At 33.7% G+C, this 17,848-nt stretch overlaps 1 protein-coding gene across 3 annotated transcripts in view; it reads left to right on the forward strand.

The window, feature by feature from the left end:
- The window catches only part of STK39 (serine/threonine kinase 39), a 333,400-nt gene that overhangs the window by 129,206 nt on the left and 186,346 nt on the right, over nt 1–17,848 (forward strand). For all 3 annotated transcript variants that reach the window (XR_007952014.1, XM_051986226.1, XM_051986228.1), the window contains exons 6-10: nt 8,311–8,420; nt 8,562–8,663; nt 11,042–11,175; nt 16,953–17,001; nt 17,107–17,172. Coding sequence is in view for 2 of the 3 variants with exons in the window: in XM_051986226.1 (XP_051842186.1) it covers nt 8,311–8,420; nt 8,562–8,663; nt 11,042–11,175; nt 16,953–17,001; nt 17,107–17,172 (461 nt within the window). In the remaining variant the exon portion in view is untranslated. The remainder of the gene's footprint in view (nt 1–8,310; nt 8,421–8,561; nt 8,664–11,041; nt 11,176–16,952; nt 17,002–17,106; nt 17,173–17,848) is intronic.

The following is a 17,848-nucleotide window of genomic DNA, read 5'->3' on the forward strand; positions in this document are numbered from 1 at the left end:
AAATATGAAGAACGTATTGTATTCCAAGCTCTATGTCAGGCCTTGGGGACATAAAAACAAAAATGAAACATTACTTGCCCTCAAGATATACACATATACATTTACACACAAAAACCCCAATGTGATTCTAGTAGGGGTGGGCACAAGTAGTGTTACAGGGTTTATAGAATTTTGAGGTGATATGGAAGAGAATAAATGAAATAAAAAGTGAAGACAGTACAAAGGTTTTTAGGTAAACAGATGATGTTATTTAGTTGATTGGTGGTTCTGGATGAACCAGGATAGTAACAACAACAAAACATAACTAGAACTTGAACAAAAGCACTTCTTAATTTAGGTGGAAATGTGTTGGATAATTCCACAGAAATATTCTATAAAGAGACATACTCAAATAGAGAGGCAAAAAAGGTTTTATTCTCTTTGTCACAAGAAAGGGTACTTGCTATGTGGTGCTCAGAAACAGCATGCAGAGAGTACAAAGAATTCCACAAAGCACAAAACTTTTATCCCTATGCAATATTCCTTTTTCCCCGTTTCTTCCTCCCCATTGCTGGGCTTCAGAGCTCACAGTGCAGTAAACTTCCCCCATCAATTAAAAAAATAAGGGTGTGAAGAAGGGGGTCTGGAGAGAGAGCAAGGTTGAGACTTGTTTCTCTCTTGTTTGATTTTTGTCATTGGTCACAGGAATTGTTAGACAAGTAGGAATATGAATGTTTTGTGTGTTTCCTGAGGGGACTTCTGTTATGCCACAGTTCTCTTTAACTGTCCTGACTCAGTTTCCCTGTACAAGTTTCCCTTGTCTCAGTTTCCTTAACTGTTCTGTCTCAATTTCTTTAGTTGTAAATCCTCCTCTGACCCAGTAAGACTGAGGACTATTTGTTCAAAGGTTATAAATTAGCAAGATAAACAAGAGAGTAGACCTCCTGACTCTTTTCTGTCCTCAAGAATTTACAATATCCCTCTAAAATATTCCAAGATACCTCACTGACATCTTTACTTCTTTGTATTCAGACATCCTGTCTCTGGGTTTTCTAGGATTTATGGCCTTCCTATCCTGATAGAGGTTTTTCCTCACTTCTTACCCCTTTCTTTGTTTAGAGAAAAGGTATTTAAGAAGTTGGGGTTCCTCCATTCATTGCTGGAAGCTGGAGGCTAGTGGCTGGTGGCTGTATGCTGTACGCTGGATTCTTTGGGATAACAGTCTCCTAGAGCCCTGGGACCAACATGGATTCCTTGGTCCCAATATATCCTTATCTCTGTCTGACTGGATAATTTGAGACGAGAGTCCTGTCCAGTCAATCTTATTCTCCCATTAATAAAATATTAAAACGCTCTAATCTCTCTCCTGCCTCAGTTTCTCCGGCATTACACTTCACTTTTTAGATATTCCACTTAGAAGGAAGAATAAAAGGTTTTTTTTTGTTTGTTTGTTTTTTAAAGGTACAAATTTATCTAAGAACAGGGAGTTAGAGCAAATTTAGATAGATACACATGGTAAAAATAATTCAGGATAATAAGAAACCACCCTTCAGTGAAGGAAAAATTTTAATAAAATACCGACAATTCATTATCATAGTAGTTGTATCCTACTCGGTCTACTTACATTTTTTAATTAGATAAGATGTATTGTGTTGATACTATTAAATATGGAAGGATATTGTGAAAGATATGAAGTTTACTATCAGAAATAAATTGTAAAGGCATGGATGTGAATTTGAATTTTGAAAATCTTCCTTATGATAAGGAGAGAAGTAGAATCAGGGAAGTTAGATAAATTGAAAACATTTAAGTTTATGATGAAATCTAAAAATTGTGGCTTAGAGAGATGAGGAAGAACAGGACTTGGAAAGACATTATAATACTGGATATATCCCAAAGATAGAAGACCAGTAAGTTTAGAGTTCAGAGTTTGGAGTTTAGAATGGTAAACAATAAAATAATAGCTGAAAGGGTTGGATAGAGGGGCATATTGATTTGCTAAGAGACAGTAAGACAGCCTTGTAGGTTGAGGTATCCTGAGAAATGTTAAATGATGAAGGGAAAGTCTTTGCTATTTACTTAGATAAAAAACTCTGGATGCAGATGTTCCTTAAAATAGGTGAAGCATGAGTGTTTTTAGTGATCTTTGGGACATTATCTCCAATGAAGTGGATAAGAGTAAAATGTAGTATGGAAGCAATCAACAAATATTTAGAGGGAGTTTGATAATGGAAATTATTTCTCAAGAAGTAAAGGAATAATATGTGAAAGAAAGTAATAGTGAAAAGAGAGCTATGTAGTTGTGACATTCAGAAGGGTAAACTCTGTATCTCCTTTCTTTATAAAAGCATTATTAAAAATGAAAATGGTATTTTGTTATCTTGTTTGATCTTTTATGAGATAGTCAGGTGTTATAAATACCTGCCCTAGAGTTTTTGGCAAATAAAAAATTGGGTTATCCTTTGTGTTGTGGATTCTTCTTAAGCTGAGGTTTGTACGTGCTTTAAAAAAAATTGATATTGTATTTCAATAAAATTATCTCTCAGATCCTGTATATTGCATGCTTTTAAAACTATTAATCTGGGAAAGGGTCCATTGACTTCATCAAACTACCAAAGTGGTCCGTAGCACAAAAAAACTTAAGAATCTCCACTCCTTAATTATACTCTGGCTATATAAAACCTTGATTTTTCTAATGCTTCCATGCTTATCAACACCAACAAAAAACGGATAGACATCCACTTCCATGGTGATCACGTGTACATTCATATATACATGTACACACACAGCACCTAACAGATTCATGCTGTGTTACTATGTGTTTGCTATTTATTTTTTTATATTCTTCTCCCTTGATTGGCATTCTCTTTTTTCTTTATTAATTTTCTTTGAAACATTAGAACAGAGCAAGGTACCCTCTGTGACTCTGTCTTCTATGAGAATGTACTTAATGTTTGTTGATGATGGCCTAGTGGTGCTAGGAGATGGTACATACTTTACAGGAAGACATGAGATTCTGGAGGAGCCAATGCAGGAATCTCTGAAAATGTTCTGTGTTTTTTGGCAGTACATTTCTGTTTTGACCAGTAACAAATCTAAGACTTGGAATCATATCAAACTGCTCAGGCATTGTTTTGGGGGATATGCACATGTCATTTTGGATTAAACAGAGAACATCAAACTAGTTTTTTCTGTGTTGAGTAATCACTATTTGATCTTTACTCAACAGAGAAGTTGGCAACTCTGGACTATTAACCCTACTGCTCTGATTTGCCCTCACTTATTTCCTTTTCCTTAAAGGAAAATTCTTTGACTTTCACTTGTAAGCAATAAAATTCAAAAGGACTAAGCAACTAAGTGGAAATTCTGGGATTGGGATTTTTTTATTATCATCTTAACTTGCTGTGAGGGATTTGGGAAAGTATTTAAGCTCTTTGATATTTACTTTTCATTTATCATACATATCTAATCAGTATTAAATTCTATGAATAATCTCTTAATTACCTTTTATTACCTATGTCCAATCAGTATTAAGTTCTAAGATATTACCTTTGTTGTGTGTCTTCAGTTTATTCCTTTCTGCACTAGTCTTTGCTGCATATCTGAGTTCTAGCTTCTTGTCTCCTTTTATTGCTTTAAATTTACCCTCTCTCCTACTCTTTAATGTCTCTACTGAATTGATATTCTTAAAAAATGACTGTACCCTGAAATCTGTATTAATTGGTAGACCAAGTCCAGATATCACATAACCTGACATTCAAGGTCTCCCACTTTCTTTTTTGAATCATAGAATTTCAAAGCTGGAAGGAACCTTAAAGCTTTTTGAACAAGAATTCTCTCTACAGCCTCTTTCATCCAGCCATTTCCAGGCATCCAGTGAGTGGAACTCAGTCCCTTATGAAGCAATTTCAAACTATGCTCAAAAAGTTATCAAACTGTGCATACCATTTGATCCAGCAGTATTACTAATGAGGTTATATCCCAAAGAGATTTTAAAGAAGGGAAAGGGACTCACATGTGCAAAAATGTTTGTGGCAAGAAACTGGAAACTGAGTAGATATCCATCAGTTGGAGAATGACTGAATAAGTTATGGTAGATGAATGTGATGGAATGTTATTGTTCTGTAAGTAACGATGGGCAGGATGATTTCAGAGAGGCCTGGAGAGACTTACTACATGAACTGATGCTAATTGAAATGAGCAGAACCAGGAGATCATTGAACATGGTAACATCAATATTATAGGACGATCAATTTCGATGGACGTGACTCTTTCCAACAATGAGATGACTGAGCCCAGTTCCAATGATCTTGTGACACAGAGAGCCATCTGCGCCCAGAGAGAGGACAGTGGGAACTGAGTGTGGTTCACAACATAACATTCTCACTCTTTGTGTTGTTCTCTTGTATTTTGTTTTCTTACTCATTCACTTTCCTTTTTGATCTGTTTTTTTTTTTTTGTACAGTAATATGTTTATAATATGTGTGTGTGTATATATATATAAATATGTGTATAAATATGTATACACATATTGGATTTAACATATATTATAACATGCATAACGTATATTGGATTGCTTGCCATCTAGGGGAGAGAGTGGAAGGGGAAGGAGGGGAAAATCTGAAATACAAGGCTATGAAAGAGTCAATGTTGAAAAATTATCCATGCATATGTCTTGAAAATAAAAAGCTTAAAAAAGAAAAAGAAAAAAATTTACTTAATTTGAAATTTTTTTCAAGGAAAAAGGGAAGAGAATGAAGTCTGGAAATTCTGCTTAGCCTGTCCTATGCTCAATTATTTGCAAATTATGAATCCTCTGCTTGTATCAGACCAGATTTCTTTCTGAGTCTTACATGCCCTCCATGATATTCTTGTATCTTTTAATTTCCTCATCTTCTGCATCTTTTGCTCTTCCTGTCCAAACCTTAACCCACATCCTTTAAGGCTTGGCCCAAATTCTGTTTTCTCTTGAAGTGTTTCCTATAATCCTAGGTCACTTTTTTTTTTTCTCCACAGAATTTCTTTAGCCTTTAGGTTCTGTGCTATATTTGTGGTCTATTATCATATGTATGGTATTGCTTACTTTCTTGTTTTATGTCATGTTTTTCTCAACCTGATTATAAACTCTCAGTGGCAGAGATTGTGCAAGTTTATATGTAATGAACTGGAAATTGGTTAAGAATAGGGGCCATTTTAAAATTGTCCTGTATTCACAGTGCCTTGTATAGTTCTTGGTACTTAATAGATACTCAATTTTTATATGTTGAGTTGAATCCTCTTCAGTATCTTAATATAGTGCTTGTTGCCACAAGTGCTTGTTCAAATTGATCTACTGGAATTTCTGCCTTGTGCATTTTTAAAAAGAATTTAAATTTTTTATTTTTTTATGAAAGGTACTGTCAGGTTGGTTAGAGAGCTGGCTGCATAGCCAGGTCAACCTGGGCTCTAATCCAGGTTCTAACAAGCCAAATCGAAGACTGTTTACAAAAGAGACTTAAAAAGGGAAAATGCTTCTTGCCCCAAGGGGCTCACAGGCTAATGGGGCAGATGGGATACTAACAGTTCTTATAGATAAAATATATATGGGACAGAGGCATTAACAGTAAGGACTAAAAAAGACTTTTTGTAGAAGAACATTCTGAATATTGCAGAAAAGCTGCTATTCTGCAACTCTAGACAAGTGCAGTTCTTCCCCCAACCCACTAGCAGCAAGCGCATGGCAGGCTTTCTCAGGGTGTAGTGATAGTTAAACCTTGGGACCCAAGAGGTTATTTCTGAGGAATTATTAGATTTGGTGATTGCCAAATGAATAAATTGCTAAAAAGAACAGCAAAATGTGGTTACTAGTAATATAGTGTTGTTAATTAGGGGAAAAGTGAACTAATAAACTAAGCAGATAGTTGGGTCACTGTGTTTAAACCAAAGATGTATCAAAACCTCAATTTAGTTAACTTGGGGGCTGTTTAAAAATAGGGTGTGGGATGGACTTAGCCTGCAGAGCATAGTTTATTAACCCCTGATTTAGAAAGTAAGATGGACAAATTTTTAATATGATGGTAGTAGTATTCTCATCTGAAGGGTATTGAAGGAAGAAATGAGGGGACTATATCTCATCATCAGGATTCATGGAGCCCTTTGCTTTTGTTTCTGTCCTCTTCTGTAGTATCATGTAGCATTTCTGTCTGGAAGACAGCTTAGAGAATAGGGCTAATAAAGACTGAGCTACCTACTTTATGCTAAACCTAGGGAAAAAAAGACCAAAAATCTTAACTCCAGCACTCGAGAATGTTTAACAACATGTACATATACAAATGCAGTCAAAGTAAATACAAGGGTATATCAGTCTAGCTGTGATAAATTTTTCTCTTTCCCTTTCCCCTTCACCTCCTTCTTTTTTTCCCTCCTTCTCTTCTTCCTCCTCCCTCCTCCCTCTCTGTCTCTGTACATAGAAGAAATGCCTGTTTAGTATATTGCGTATTTATTTAGATATATTTGTGTGGATGTTACAATAGATATTTTCTAATTCTACATAAGTTTGTTATCTTTTTTTTCCTCTGAGGCTTTAAAAATTTCTAGCTCTCTTTAATGAATTTTCTTAGATGATGTTATGAGTAAGCCTACCATAACTTACATTATGAAAGATGGATTTATAGAAAGAATTCGACCAATAATGTACCCTAACCTTAAGTCTTTCTCAGGTTTTGTAAATTTCCGGTGCAAGTTGACAAGTTATATAAGAAAATGAGATAACAAACAAAAAGCCCACAATCTTAAAACTGTACATCTTTATCTCATATTACTTTATTTTGTGTATTTTAAGATCAAATTCTCCTAAAATACCTTCTATCTATAGTCTCAATAAAATAAATTTGTAGATTATGCAAAATTATTTTATATTCATCCATTAGCATGAAATTAAGTTTAGTTAAGATAAAGTCATAATTGGAATCTATTTCAGAATTAGAAATTCTATGCAAGTTATTATCTTAAGAAATTTTCTTGATTCTTTATCTTTTCCCCTATCCTATACAGTAATTGTATAAAAAAGGCTAGTTGAATCCACTTAAATGTACTTCTTAAGAATTGTTCTTTTCTTTTGCCCCAGAAGCCTGAGCAAAGGTTTTGAGTTTCACAGATAAATGAATCCAAACACTTTAAAAACATACTTTTGAACAATATTAGCATGAGAGGATGAAGGAACAAAGATTTCATTTGTCAATTTTCGTTTTTTTCCTTATATTTTGTCTCATTGAGAAGTTGTAAATTTTAAATCATGACAATCTATGATTACTGTAACACAACCGGGAAACTTTTTTTTTTTCAAAGCAACATAAAGTAGCAATTATAATTTATTATCCCAACTATAGAATAGCCCAAAATAAAGTTCTGATAAATTATGACCTTAGTTCATTTCAAGTTGTACTATGGCCTTTGCTGTCACCCTGACAGCTGAAAAAGCATGATCTTATCAAAGAATTTGTATGAGCAATTCTGAAGATTTTAGAATGATTAGCATTTGTCCCTTTTTGAAAAGCATTTTTTGTCTTTCAGTTATGCTAGATCACTTTGATATGATTCTTTTTATAGGTCTGCACCAGTATTTGTTTTGGTAATCTCTTTTTCCTACCTCTTCTTTAAATGTAAAACTGTACATTTGTGTTTTGAAAGGCAAATATGGACATATACATTTATATTCACACTTGTGTCCCACCTATATTTAATTTATTTCCCTGTGAAAGAATTTTAAATGGATTACAGATGTTATAAAGGGTATTGTTTAGTGCTCATAAACACCATAAGCAAAACCATATATTCAAGAAAAATTATCCAAAAGCCAAACATTCAGACATATCTGGGCATGTTATTTGCTTTAAACCTAATAGTGTTTATAGATTTGTTGTTATGGTTTTGGTTAGCCTAAAAAGATCTGAGATTAGAGAGGGAACATGTGGACAATAGAAGTTATTCATTGCTGGATTAAAAACCAAATTAAAAAACAAAACAAAACAAAACACTTAAGTCAGTTGGAATCAAGAAGTCAAGAAAATACAAGAAGCAAACCAACAAGAGGAGTGCTTATTGTGATGATTTTGTACATGATCTTACAAGCAGTTTGTCTAAAGTTGATGTTCTTGTACACAGAAAGCTACCTTCTGAAAGTCTATGCAGGCAGGGAATTTGGGCTAATGTGAATGTGTTTGTAGTGAAGCTATTTGTCATTAAGTGTCATCATTACAATAGTAATGATATGTATTGTAGGTTCCTTTTCAAATTTAGAAGTAGGAAAATGTTACACAAATAAAATTTTCCATTTGTTCCTTTTTCTTTCAGATTTTGGTGTTAGCGCTTTTTTGGCAACAGGAGGTGATGTTACTCGTAATAAAGTAAGGAAAACATTTGTGGGCACCCCTTGTTGGATGGCACCTGAAGTTATGGAACAGGTAAAAAGGTTATACAATTATTGATAGAGTACAGTGAATTTATATCATATTGATACAAGTTATAAGTAGAAGTGAATATATCCTATATAACATGATTTCAGTATGTAAAATTAAAGTGTATTTTTCTTCTTGTAACAATAGGTGAGAGGCTATGACTTCAAGGCTGATATGTGGAGTTTCGGAATAACAGCCATTGAATTGGCAACAGGAGCTGCACCTTATCACAAATATCCTCCTATGAAAGTAATTATTATTGAAAATTATATATTTGATCTTAAATTTAGTTCCAAGGAATCTGCAGGTTTTTTTTTTTTTTTTTGTATTTCTGAAAATGAACAAAATTTATCCAACCAATTTCAGTGTTTTGTGGTTGAATAGAGTTGCTGTGAGTGAAAAAATCAATTGTATCTGCCAGGATTGAAGCTTTATGTTCTGAGGATGGAGGTAATTAAGAAATTGTTCATTATGTTGGTAGTTAACAAATAATGACATTATTCCTTTTGAAATTACAAACAGATAAAGTACAGATAGAATGCAAGAGTCATGAATACTTGAGTTCAAATGCAGTCTCTGACACTTAGCTGTTTAGCCCCCACGCAATTCTCTTAACTCATTTGCCTCAGTTTCCTCATCTGTAAAAGAGGATAACACCACAGACCTCCCATGATTATTGTCAGCATCAAATGAAATAATAATTGTAAAGTCCTTGGTACATAGTTGGAATTCTATAAATATTAGCTATTGTTAAGTCAGTTTTGTGGCTTAATTCCCCATCTTAAATTTGTTACTGTCTTATAAAATTTTCACCCCTGATATAGAGGGGTGTGTGTGTGTGTGTGTGTGTGTGTGTGTGTGTGTGTGTGTGTATTCGGGGTAGTTGAACCTGTTTAAGAACAGGAAATGTGTTTTGAACATATTCATATTTTTTTGTTAAAATATTAACCAGCCCACAAGCATGGTTGTGGTTCTATAAACCAAGTGCTAATATACCTGGGCTATATCTTGAGGTTGAGAAATTTTAGAATGAAAAAAATGAGAAAAACATGACTATTTTGAGAAGAGGAAGCTCAAAAGAGTTTTATTTTCCCTAGGGCAGATATTATAAATTTAAAATAAAATGCTAAAGTACTTCTCTCCCATCAAGAACTCATAAATAACTTATAACATTCTTTTTTTCAGTGTTCTCCCCTCATTTCTTTTGTTCTTTGCTTTCTTTCTCTCTTCCTCTCTTCCTAGTGTTTTTTGTTTCATACCAAAGTCATACTAATTCCAGTCTGAAATCCTAGGAGCCTTTCTTCATGAAGTTTTACAATTCTTTCTCTCTCTCTCTCTCTCTCTTTTCTCTTTTGCTATTCCCAGTGAACAATAAATTATCCACTTTATTTCTTTATCAAATATTTATTTGATGTCTGAAGGAATTGGAGAAGAATCTAGATTCACATGACATCCTTGGCATAAATTAAGACTGATTTGTGAATTCATGGTGTAAGAACATTTTGTAACTCGAAATAATTTATTTGCAAAATCTACTTTTCAAAAGCAAATGATTTTTGGCTCCAGGAAGCTGATTTTTCCTTTTCTCCTTTGAATTTGCTGACAAATCATTTCAAGTAGTCCTTAAAAGGAAGGAATTGAATCTTTTTGGTTTCAGGTTGTGTTGCTTTTGTTCCACTGAGATAGGAAGGTTCTTTTGAGCTGGGTATTGGAACAGCTCTTCTTATCCAAGATCTCTCTGTCTTTCAAGTTCAGTTTGGACACATTATCTACTGTTATGTGTATGTTCCTTCATTTCCAAAAGAGGAATATCATTCTATTCCTTAGGATTTGGTGTATTGAGATTGAATTTTAGTAAAGTTGTAAGATTCTGAGTTATTTCATTTAGTTTGTTGCAAATAGTGTGTTCCATATCTTTTGTTTCTTGAATTTACTCAGATGCTTTTTGGATCTTGCAAATTCCCTAAAATTCTTTTTTTCACTTTTGATTTCTATTCATGGACTGGTAGTTCTATGCCTTAAAATGATTATTATAGTTCCCTTAAAGCAATTTATTCTTTTCTGTTTCAGTAATTTGGTTCTTTTGGAGGTTTAGTTCACTGAAAAGTAAACAATTCTTTACTGGCATGACTTTCACCATGTCCTTAAAATTTTATTTAATTGGATATTTGTGTAGGATGTTGGCTATGTCTTCCTCTTTTCGGTCTATGCTCTCCCAATCTAGAATGACATGAAATCAGAAGTGACAGACTGGCTCTTGTTATGCTGTTAGTATATTTGACATTTTGTACTATTATTGTTCAGCTGTCTTTCTCTAAAATTAACTTTTATACTATATAATGCATTTTCAAAATATATCAGCCAACTTATTAATAAACATTTTTTCAGTGACTCATTCTCGATATATGTAATAAATTTCATATGTGTTAGTAACGTTTAAAAAAAGAATATAAACCATATATGCATTTTGTATGAAAGAAAATAGAAATTCTTAATATGTTGGAAAAGAATATAATTTTGAGGAGTTTTCACATTAGAATCACATAAAAGACTTTTCTTTATTGAAATTGCCTTCCTTTCAGGAAGGAAAGTACTAAAACTTTTCCTTTTGTTTGTTTCTGATGCAGGTGTTAATGTTGACGTTGCAAAATGATCCTCCTACTTTAGAAACTGGAGTAGAAGACAAAGAAATGATGAAAAAATATGGCAAGTCCTTTAGAAAATTACTTTCATTATGCCTTCAAAAGGATCCTTCTAAAAGGTATGTCATATCTTCAAAGACAAACTGATTACTTGACCTAAGCAATGAAATTATAGAATATTAGAATTAAAACAGACATTGAGACATCATTTACTTCAGTCTTTATCGATGAGGAAAGAATTGAGACCCAAAGAAAGATACATAAACACATTTATCCACATACTTTTCCAACTTCACGGTTTCTGTACATGCACACTTACATATAGAGTGATTTAAGTAATTATTGCTATTTATGGAGAAGGATTGTGAGAGATGGAGATGATCCCTGAGCCTAGGGGAATCAAATTGATCACATGTCATTTTTGCCAAAGATAAAATTGCACAGGGAGAAGAAAGACAAGGTTTGGAAAATACTTGTCCCTCATAATGATGAATTCAAAAGGTAAATACAGCAAGATATTACAGCATGGGATCTTATTACCATTACCAGGATTTATTGTAGGTATTAGGAGACTTTTTTCATGAAATGAAAAAAGCAAAGGAAATTTTCAGTGCTGCATTTAAAAAATCTTTTGACATCTTAAACAGGGTAGGTCAAGCTGACCTCCTATTTGAATATCTTGCCAACTCTAGTCTAAACTAGGCATAGCTATTGAATTTTGCATGAGTTGCTTTTTCCATACAGAACAAACTGTTTGTACCACTTACAAGATTATCAGTAAAGAAGATTAAGGAGATTTTACGTTAAAAAGATTAATCAATGAACAGCAGAAACAAATGGCATTCAATTAACTGTAATGCTTCCCATTTATTCTTGGATTATTGCTGTGAATATGTGCTCTCATAGTCAAGTTTTTTCTCCCTTAAGTGTGACTTTGAAATACCCTAGGTAGCTATGATATATTCCCGTAATCATTATTACTTCATTATGATTATTGGTTATCTGAATTACTGGTATATGGCCTCAGTAGGCCTTTCTCATATTGGTTCCTACTAATAAATCCATTGCTGACCTTGATTAGGTCACTATTCAAAATTATATAGTACATTCATGAAAGTAGACAGGATTTTGAGAAATTGTCTGGTTTAGTCCATCCCTCTACTTCAGACAGCAAAGTACTTAGAATCTTAAGATTTAGAGCTAGGGAAAAAATGTTAGAGGCCTTGTATTCTAACATCTTCATTTTGATTTGGAAAAAGTGAAGGTTTATCAGCTCACCTACAGTCAACTACTTAGTCAATGGTACAAGTGGGATTTGAGGCCTAATCTTTAGAAGGTCAGTCCAAAACTTTTTTTTCCATTACAGTACATTTAAATCATACTAGACAAATTGGTACATATAGTTTAAAATCTGTAGCAAATATATCTTTCTTCAGTCATTTTTCCATTTTACAATAATGTCTTTAGAAAGTGTTTCCTCTTCTCTTAGATAAATCCCATGTACAAAAAGTTAAGGTTTTTCTCTTACAGAAAATACTTTTATACTCTTGATTATTAATTAAATCATTTCTTTTCTATATTAATCTTTCTAATATATATAATATATATAAATCTTTTCTAGAGCCAACAGTTCCAGAACTTTCAACCCATGTTTTTGTAGGTCCTTTACTCCAATTTTTTGAAATTCATTTTTCTTAAAGCTTAAAGCCCATCTTTGGGAATAATACTTTAATAAACTTATGCTAGTATTTTTCATGATGGAATTGTTACTTTGCCATTCCCAGGTAATTCATTTATGGTTTTTTCGTTTTTACCATGTTTTTTATATGTCTTATTTTTGGCCTCTTTATTATTATATTGCAGTGGCCTTATTCTTTAATGTTATTTTGTTCCATTTATTTGTCACCAAACTTATACTTGGTGAAAATAATTTTAAATTCTAATAGACCCCACTCATCTCTTCTTTTTATTCTAGGTTGTAAAGTAAGTACTTTGCCATTCATTACAATAATGCTGAGTAAAAATGACTTTCAGGCAGAAGCAGAATTTATATTGCTCTTCCCCTCAGTCCTTCATCCTTCCCATCAGCAGTGGATCATTACTTTTCAGCATGCTTCTTGAACTAGTTTTGAAATCTAGCTGATAATGTGTAAAATTGTGTGCAAAATCACACATTTATAAAATAGTCAATTAATACATATATATTAAGCATTTATGTGCCCTATGTATTGTCCAGACATGATAGAGTTGACAAAATATCCAGCAATTCTTAAAAAAAAAAAAAAAAAAGTTTTATGCCAGTTTTATGACTGGAACATTGAGGAGAAGTTTCTTTTAAAAATATGGAAATAGAATTTGCATAAGTGAAATATGAGAAATAAAGAAATTTAAGCATTTCTTTAAGGGGGGAAAAGAAGTGACTTTTGCTTAAGCAAGGTACAAAAAAATACACATTTTTATTCTGGAATTTTTAAAGCACCAGAGCCAGGGCTTCTTAACTTTTGTATCATAGAACTCTAGGATTCTGGGGAAGCCTAAGAATATCCCCTTCCCAGAATAATATTTTTTAAATATATAAAATAAAATATATAGTGTTATAAAGGAAACTAATATTAAATTACAGTTATTCTAATTGGTATATTTTTTAAACAAGCTTTTCAGACTCCAAATTAAGAACTGTTATGCTAGACTCTATTTCCTTCTGCTCCTTTAAGAGAATCTAGGTGATTTATGAACAAGAGGATTTTTTGGGGTGGACTTCTGGCTTGTGGCTTTTGCTTTTGTATGTCCTTTGAGCTAAGATTTGCATTTTTAAATAAAGTTTTACTGTATTAAAAAATATAAAAAGCAGTGTTATCCTTAATCCATTGTTTGCTCAAGAGAGTAATTTATTAAGGGAGAGGAGCTGTTAGTCTTATGAAAACTGAAAACTTGTAGACTGCTGCGTGGCTTTAAAAGCTTTAAAATGAATCATCACTCTGAACATGAACCTTTCCTTTAGGTGCAGGGAGCCTCCTTTATTTATATTGTGTTGCATTGCAGTGGAAAATTGCTGGTAACCATGAAGGGAGGGAACATAATTGCAATGTAATGTCTTCTCTATCTGTGTCGGCCAAAAGGTTTGAGTCACACAGTTCTCCTGCGCCATTGTTACATAAAAGTGTAACTGCTGAAATATTGAGACTTCCTAAAAGTCTTTCTTCTCTTATACCTACTCTCTGCGAGACAGTGGAGTGCAATGGAAAGGGTGCACCTGGGTTCAAGAGCATCTTGGCTCTGTCTTCTCTCCTGGGCAAGTCCCTTACTCTTTCCAGGGCTCAGTTTCCTTATCTGTAAAGTAAGGGAACTGCACTAGTTAGCCTTCAGATGTACCTTCCTGCTCTAAAGTCTGTGAGCCTATGCCTACCAGTCTCTTTTAAATCCATTTTCTGTGTGTCCTTGCAGTAGGTATATTGCTATTGAGAGATTTGTTGGCTCTTCTTCCCAGGCTTTAATTTATTTACCTGGTTTTAGGGAGAAAGTGAGCTTGGTCATTTGCCGTTTCTTTGCTCTGTATATATTTGGTAAAGCAGTACCTGTTGTTTAAATTAGTTATTTTAAAAAATGAATACTGTAATCCGTTGACTCTTTTCTTGGTCATACATAGTGGATTTTTTGGTGAGGTGTTATTTGATGAAAAAGAAGATATATAGAGAAATGAGAAGCTTTTTTTCCCCTTTTTTTTTCTCTTCCTGCTTTGCTTTTGAACCTGATTTCCTTTTCGCTACATAAATAATGTTGTGTTAGAAAATAATATTATTGTACAAACTCTATACCCTAAGAATAAGCCCCCTGTTAGTCTGATATTGTGAAGAGAAAGTACTTTGTCCTGAAGCAGAAATTACCAGGGGGAAAGCTTGAGTGGGAAAGTAAAAAGAGAGTCATTTTCACTTGAATATCTCATTTGTGCATTCACTGTTCCTCTTCCTCACTCCATTTACCTCACTCCCAGTCTTTTATTTAGTGAATCTTTACAATTTTAACGAGGTCATTAATGTGGACTTGAAATTGTACCCTAGAGGATGAAGTACTAAAAGTAGTGATAACTTAGCCAAATAGAGACCCATTAAATATTTTAGCATCATGTTATTTTAAATTCTGTGTGATTTTTAAAGTATGATGGTCATTTTCCTTTCTTTTGGAGGCCCCTCACTTTTGCTTTAGGTTGTGAAACAAGAGGGACAACTAAGTGACCCAATGGCTGGTCCCCTGGACTTGGAGTCAGAAAGATCTGAGTTTAAGTTCTACCTCAGAAACTTACTGTGTGACCCTCTGCAAGTCATTTAACATTGCTGCCTCAGTTTCCTCATCTGTAAAATGGGATAATAATAGTACCTCAATCCAGAATTGTGTCAGGGTACAATGAGATATTTGTAAAATCTAAAATTGGCCTACGTATGCTAGCTATCATCATTGTTATTAATATCTAAATGTATCTGTACATATCTTATAGCAGATTCTATGAATAGTTTGCCCCTTCTGCCTTTTCTTAATTTCTTGCACATAAAGATATCAAAAAATTTATAATCACCTCTTGTCCCAACCTGTGCATCAGTTCCCTTCCCTAATGTTTTGATTTGACTTTGTAAGTTTAAAAGAACACAATCCTAACAAAATTTCCCTAAGTTAAATTATGTAATAATAATAATACTTTTAAATACTTATTTCTTTTAGACATTTATAAATTCATGTTTAAATTAATTTAATTCATATTTAAAATGGAAGAGTTTAATGGATCTTTGACTCAGTGTTTTCCCTGGAATCCCTGGAGCAATGGTCACCTCTTTTAGTAATTATTTTCAGCAGATTATTTTTTGTGGAGGAGAATAGAGTAAGACAATCCAGATTGGTTCATATGAAACATCCAATGTGAAAACTTCGAGCTCTAATGCAGACAGACAGTTCACCTGTAACTTTGATTATTCCTAGGTGCTGTGAGAGGCCAATTGACCAGCTTATGGTCAAGTCACTGAATCTGAGGCATAACTTGAAGGCAAGACTTCCTGCCTGTAGCTCTCCCATTCCCACATCATGTTTCCTTTATGGAGAGTAGTTCATGGTAGTTTCATATAATAGGTGCCATAATTTGGTGTATTTTGTCCTCCACTTGAAATATGAGGATAGAAGTCTGGATAAGCATTCTCTAAACTGTGCCCTCTGAACTGACTGTTGGTGAGGGGAAATAATAATGGTACTTGTAAACAAAAAAACAGAATATAGTACTCACAGCCATTCTATATTTTGGGGGCAAGTATTTTAAGTCAGTTCTCTGAATCTCTACATCCAGTGCAATAAACATTTCTCCAGGTATATACAATATTCATTTTGGAAATGCCTGGGGAAGATACTGAGATTCAGGAGAGCACAGACCTTCCCTTCTAAGAGTTTATAGGCCGACTGGTAGACAAGTCAGAAATACAATTTACTCTCACAATGCATGTGCCTCACTGTTCCACACGCTTCCAGATAGCCCTTAAGAACATCTTTGCAGATCTTGGGCCCAAGGGACTTTACCACAAGCAAGGGGACAGGATCATGACACATGCAGATTGTGATCTCCCATTAATACTGATACAGAAAAAGGATTTAGGTTGCAGCATGGTCACTCTGCTGTCTCTCCTAGACATGGACTTTGCCATGGACAGTAAGAATCAAAGTTAGTCGATTGATTTTTGATCCATGTATTTAACTTGTAAAGACTGCTACTTTTTTATGTGGATCCATTTTACAGTTTGACAGTTTGGCCATTCCTAATGTAGTCTTGTAAAGAATACTCTGGAATTTGGGTTATTTCATTCAGGCACTATATATATTGAGTGGTCATTGTTTCAACTCTAATTTATTATTGATCTTTCAGGCCCACAGCAGCAGAACTTTTAAAATGCAAATTCTTCCAGAAAGCCAAGGTAAATTGCTTCATAACCCTCATAAGTCAACCTGTTTTTTTGAGATGATACTGAATTTCAGTGCATCTAAGTTGATTTTAACTGGTGGAATGTTTATTTTTACAGAATAGAGAATATCTGATTGAAAAGCTGCTCACAAGGACACCAGATATAGCACAGAGAGCCAAAAAGGTAAGATCCTTCAGATGGCACATCCTTGTGGAAGTTTCTTCCATTGAAAAAACTGGATTTCCTAGGGAAGTGAGGAAGCCACTGTCTCATGTAAAGATGGAATTTTTACTTGATGATTTACCAAAACCCCTCCTTTTTGCTGACAATCCTGTCCAGTTTGCTGCTTGTATTTTCATCTTGGAATGACTAAAACGCAATAGTTTTGGTAAAAAGGAAAAAGAAGATTGTGGGAAAGGAGGCAGAAATAAACAGATAAAATAAGGATTTAAAATTTCAGATATATTCAAAACATTGATGATAACTGGGCATTAAAGGGCAAAATCAGGAAAAGATTTTGATATAATCTTAGATGACAAAAATAAAATTTGATTGGTTGGTTTGAATGAGTTCTGGGCTTTGGGTATTTGGTCATCAAAGATCTGGAGCCTGTTTGCTGTTAGACCACCTTTTTATTGGTAGTGAGAGAAATTAAAGCAATTTTTATCTTGAGTTATTATAGTTTTTAAAATGGCTTAGTCAGGGGTTAATCTATTACAGATTTTGTGCTAGTATATTTGGTGATTTTATTTTGTGTTTGGCACAGAGTCATAGGGTGGTTATTTATTTTAAAATTAGAGTAGTCATTTTTTAAAAGTGCCAATTTTTTACATCTATTTTTCTTTTTATAAAATTCAGG

Source organism: Antechinus flavipes, chromosome 3 (assembly GCF_016432865.1).
Source record: "Antechinus flavipes isolate AdamAnt ecotype Samford, QLD, Australia chromosome 3, AdamAnt_v2, whole genome shotgun sequence".
Taxonomy (NCBI): domain Eukaryota; kingdom Metazoa; phylum Chordata; class Mammalia; order Dasyuromorphia; family Dasyuridae; genus Antechinus; species Antechinus flavipes.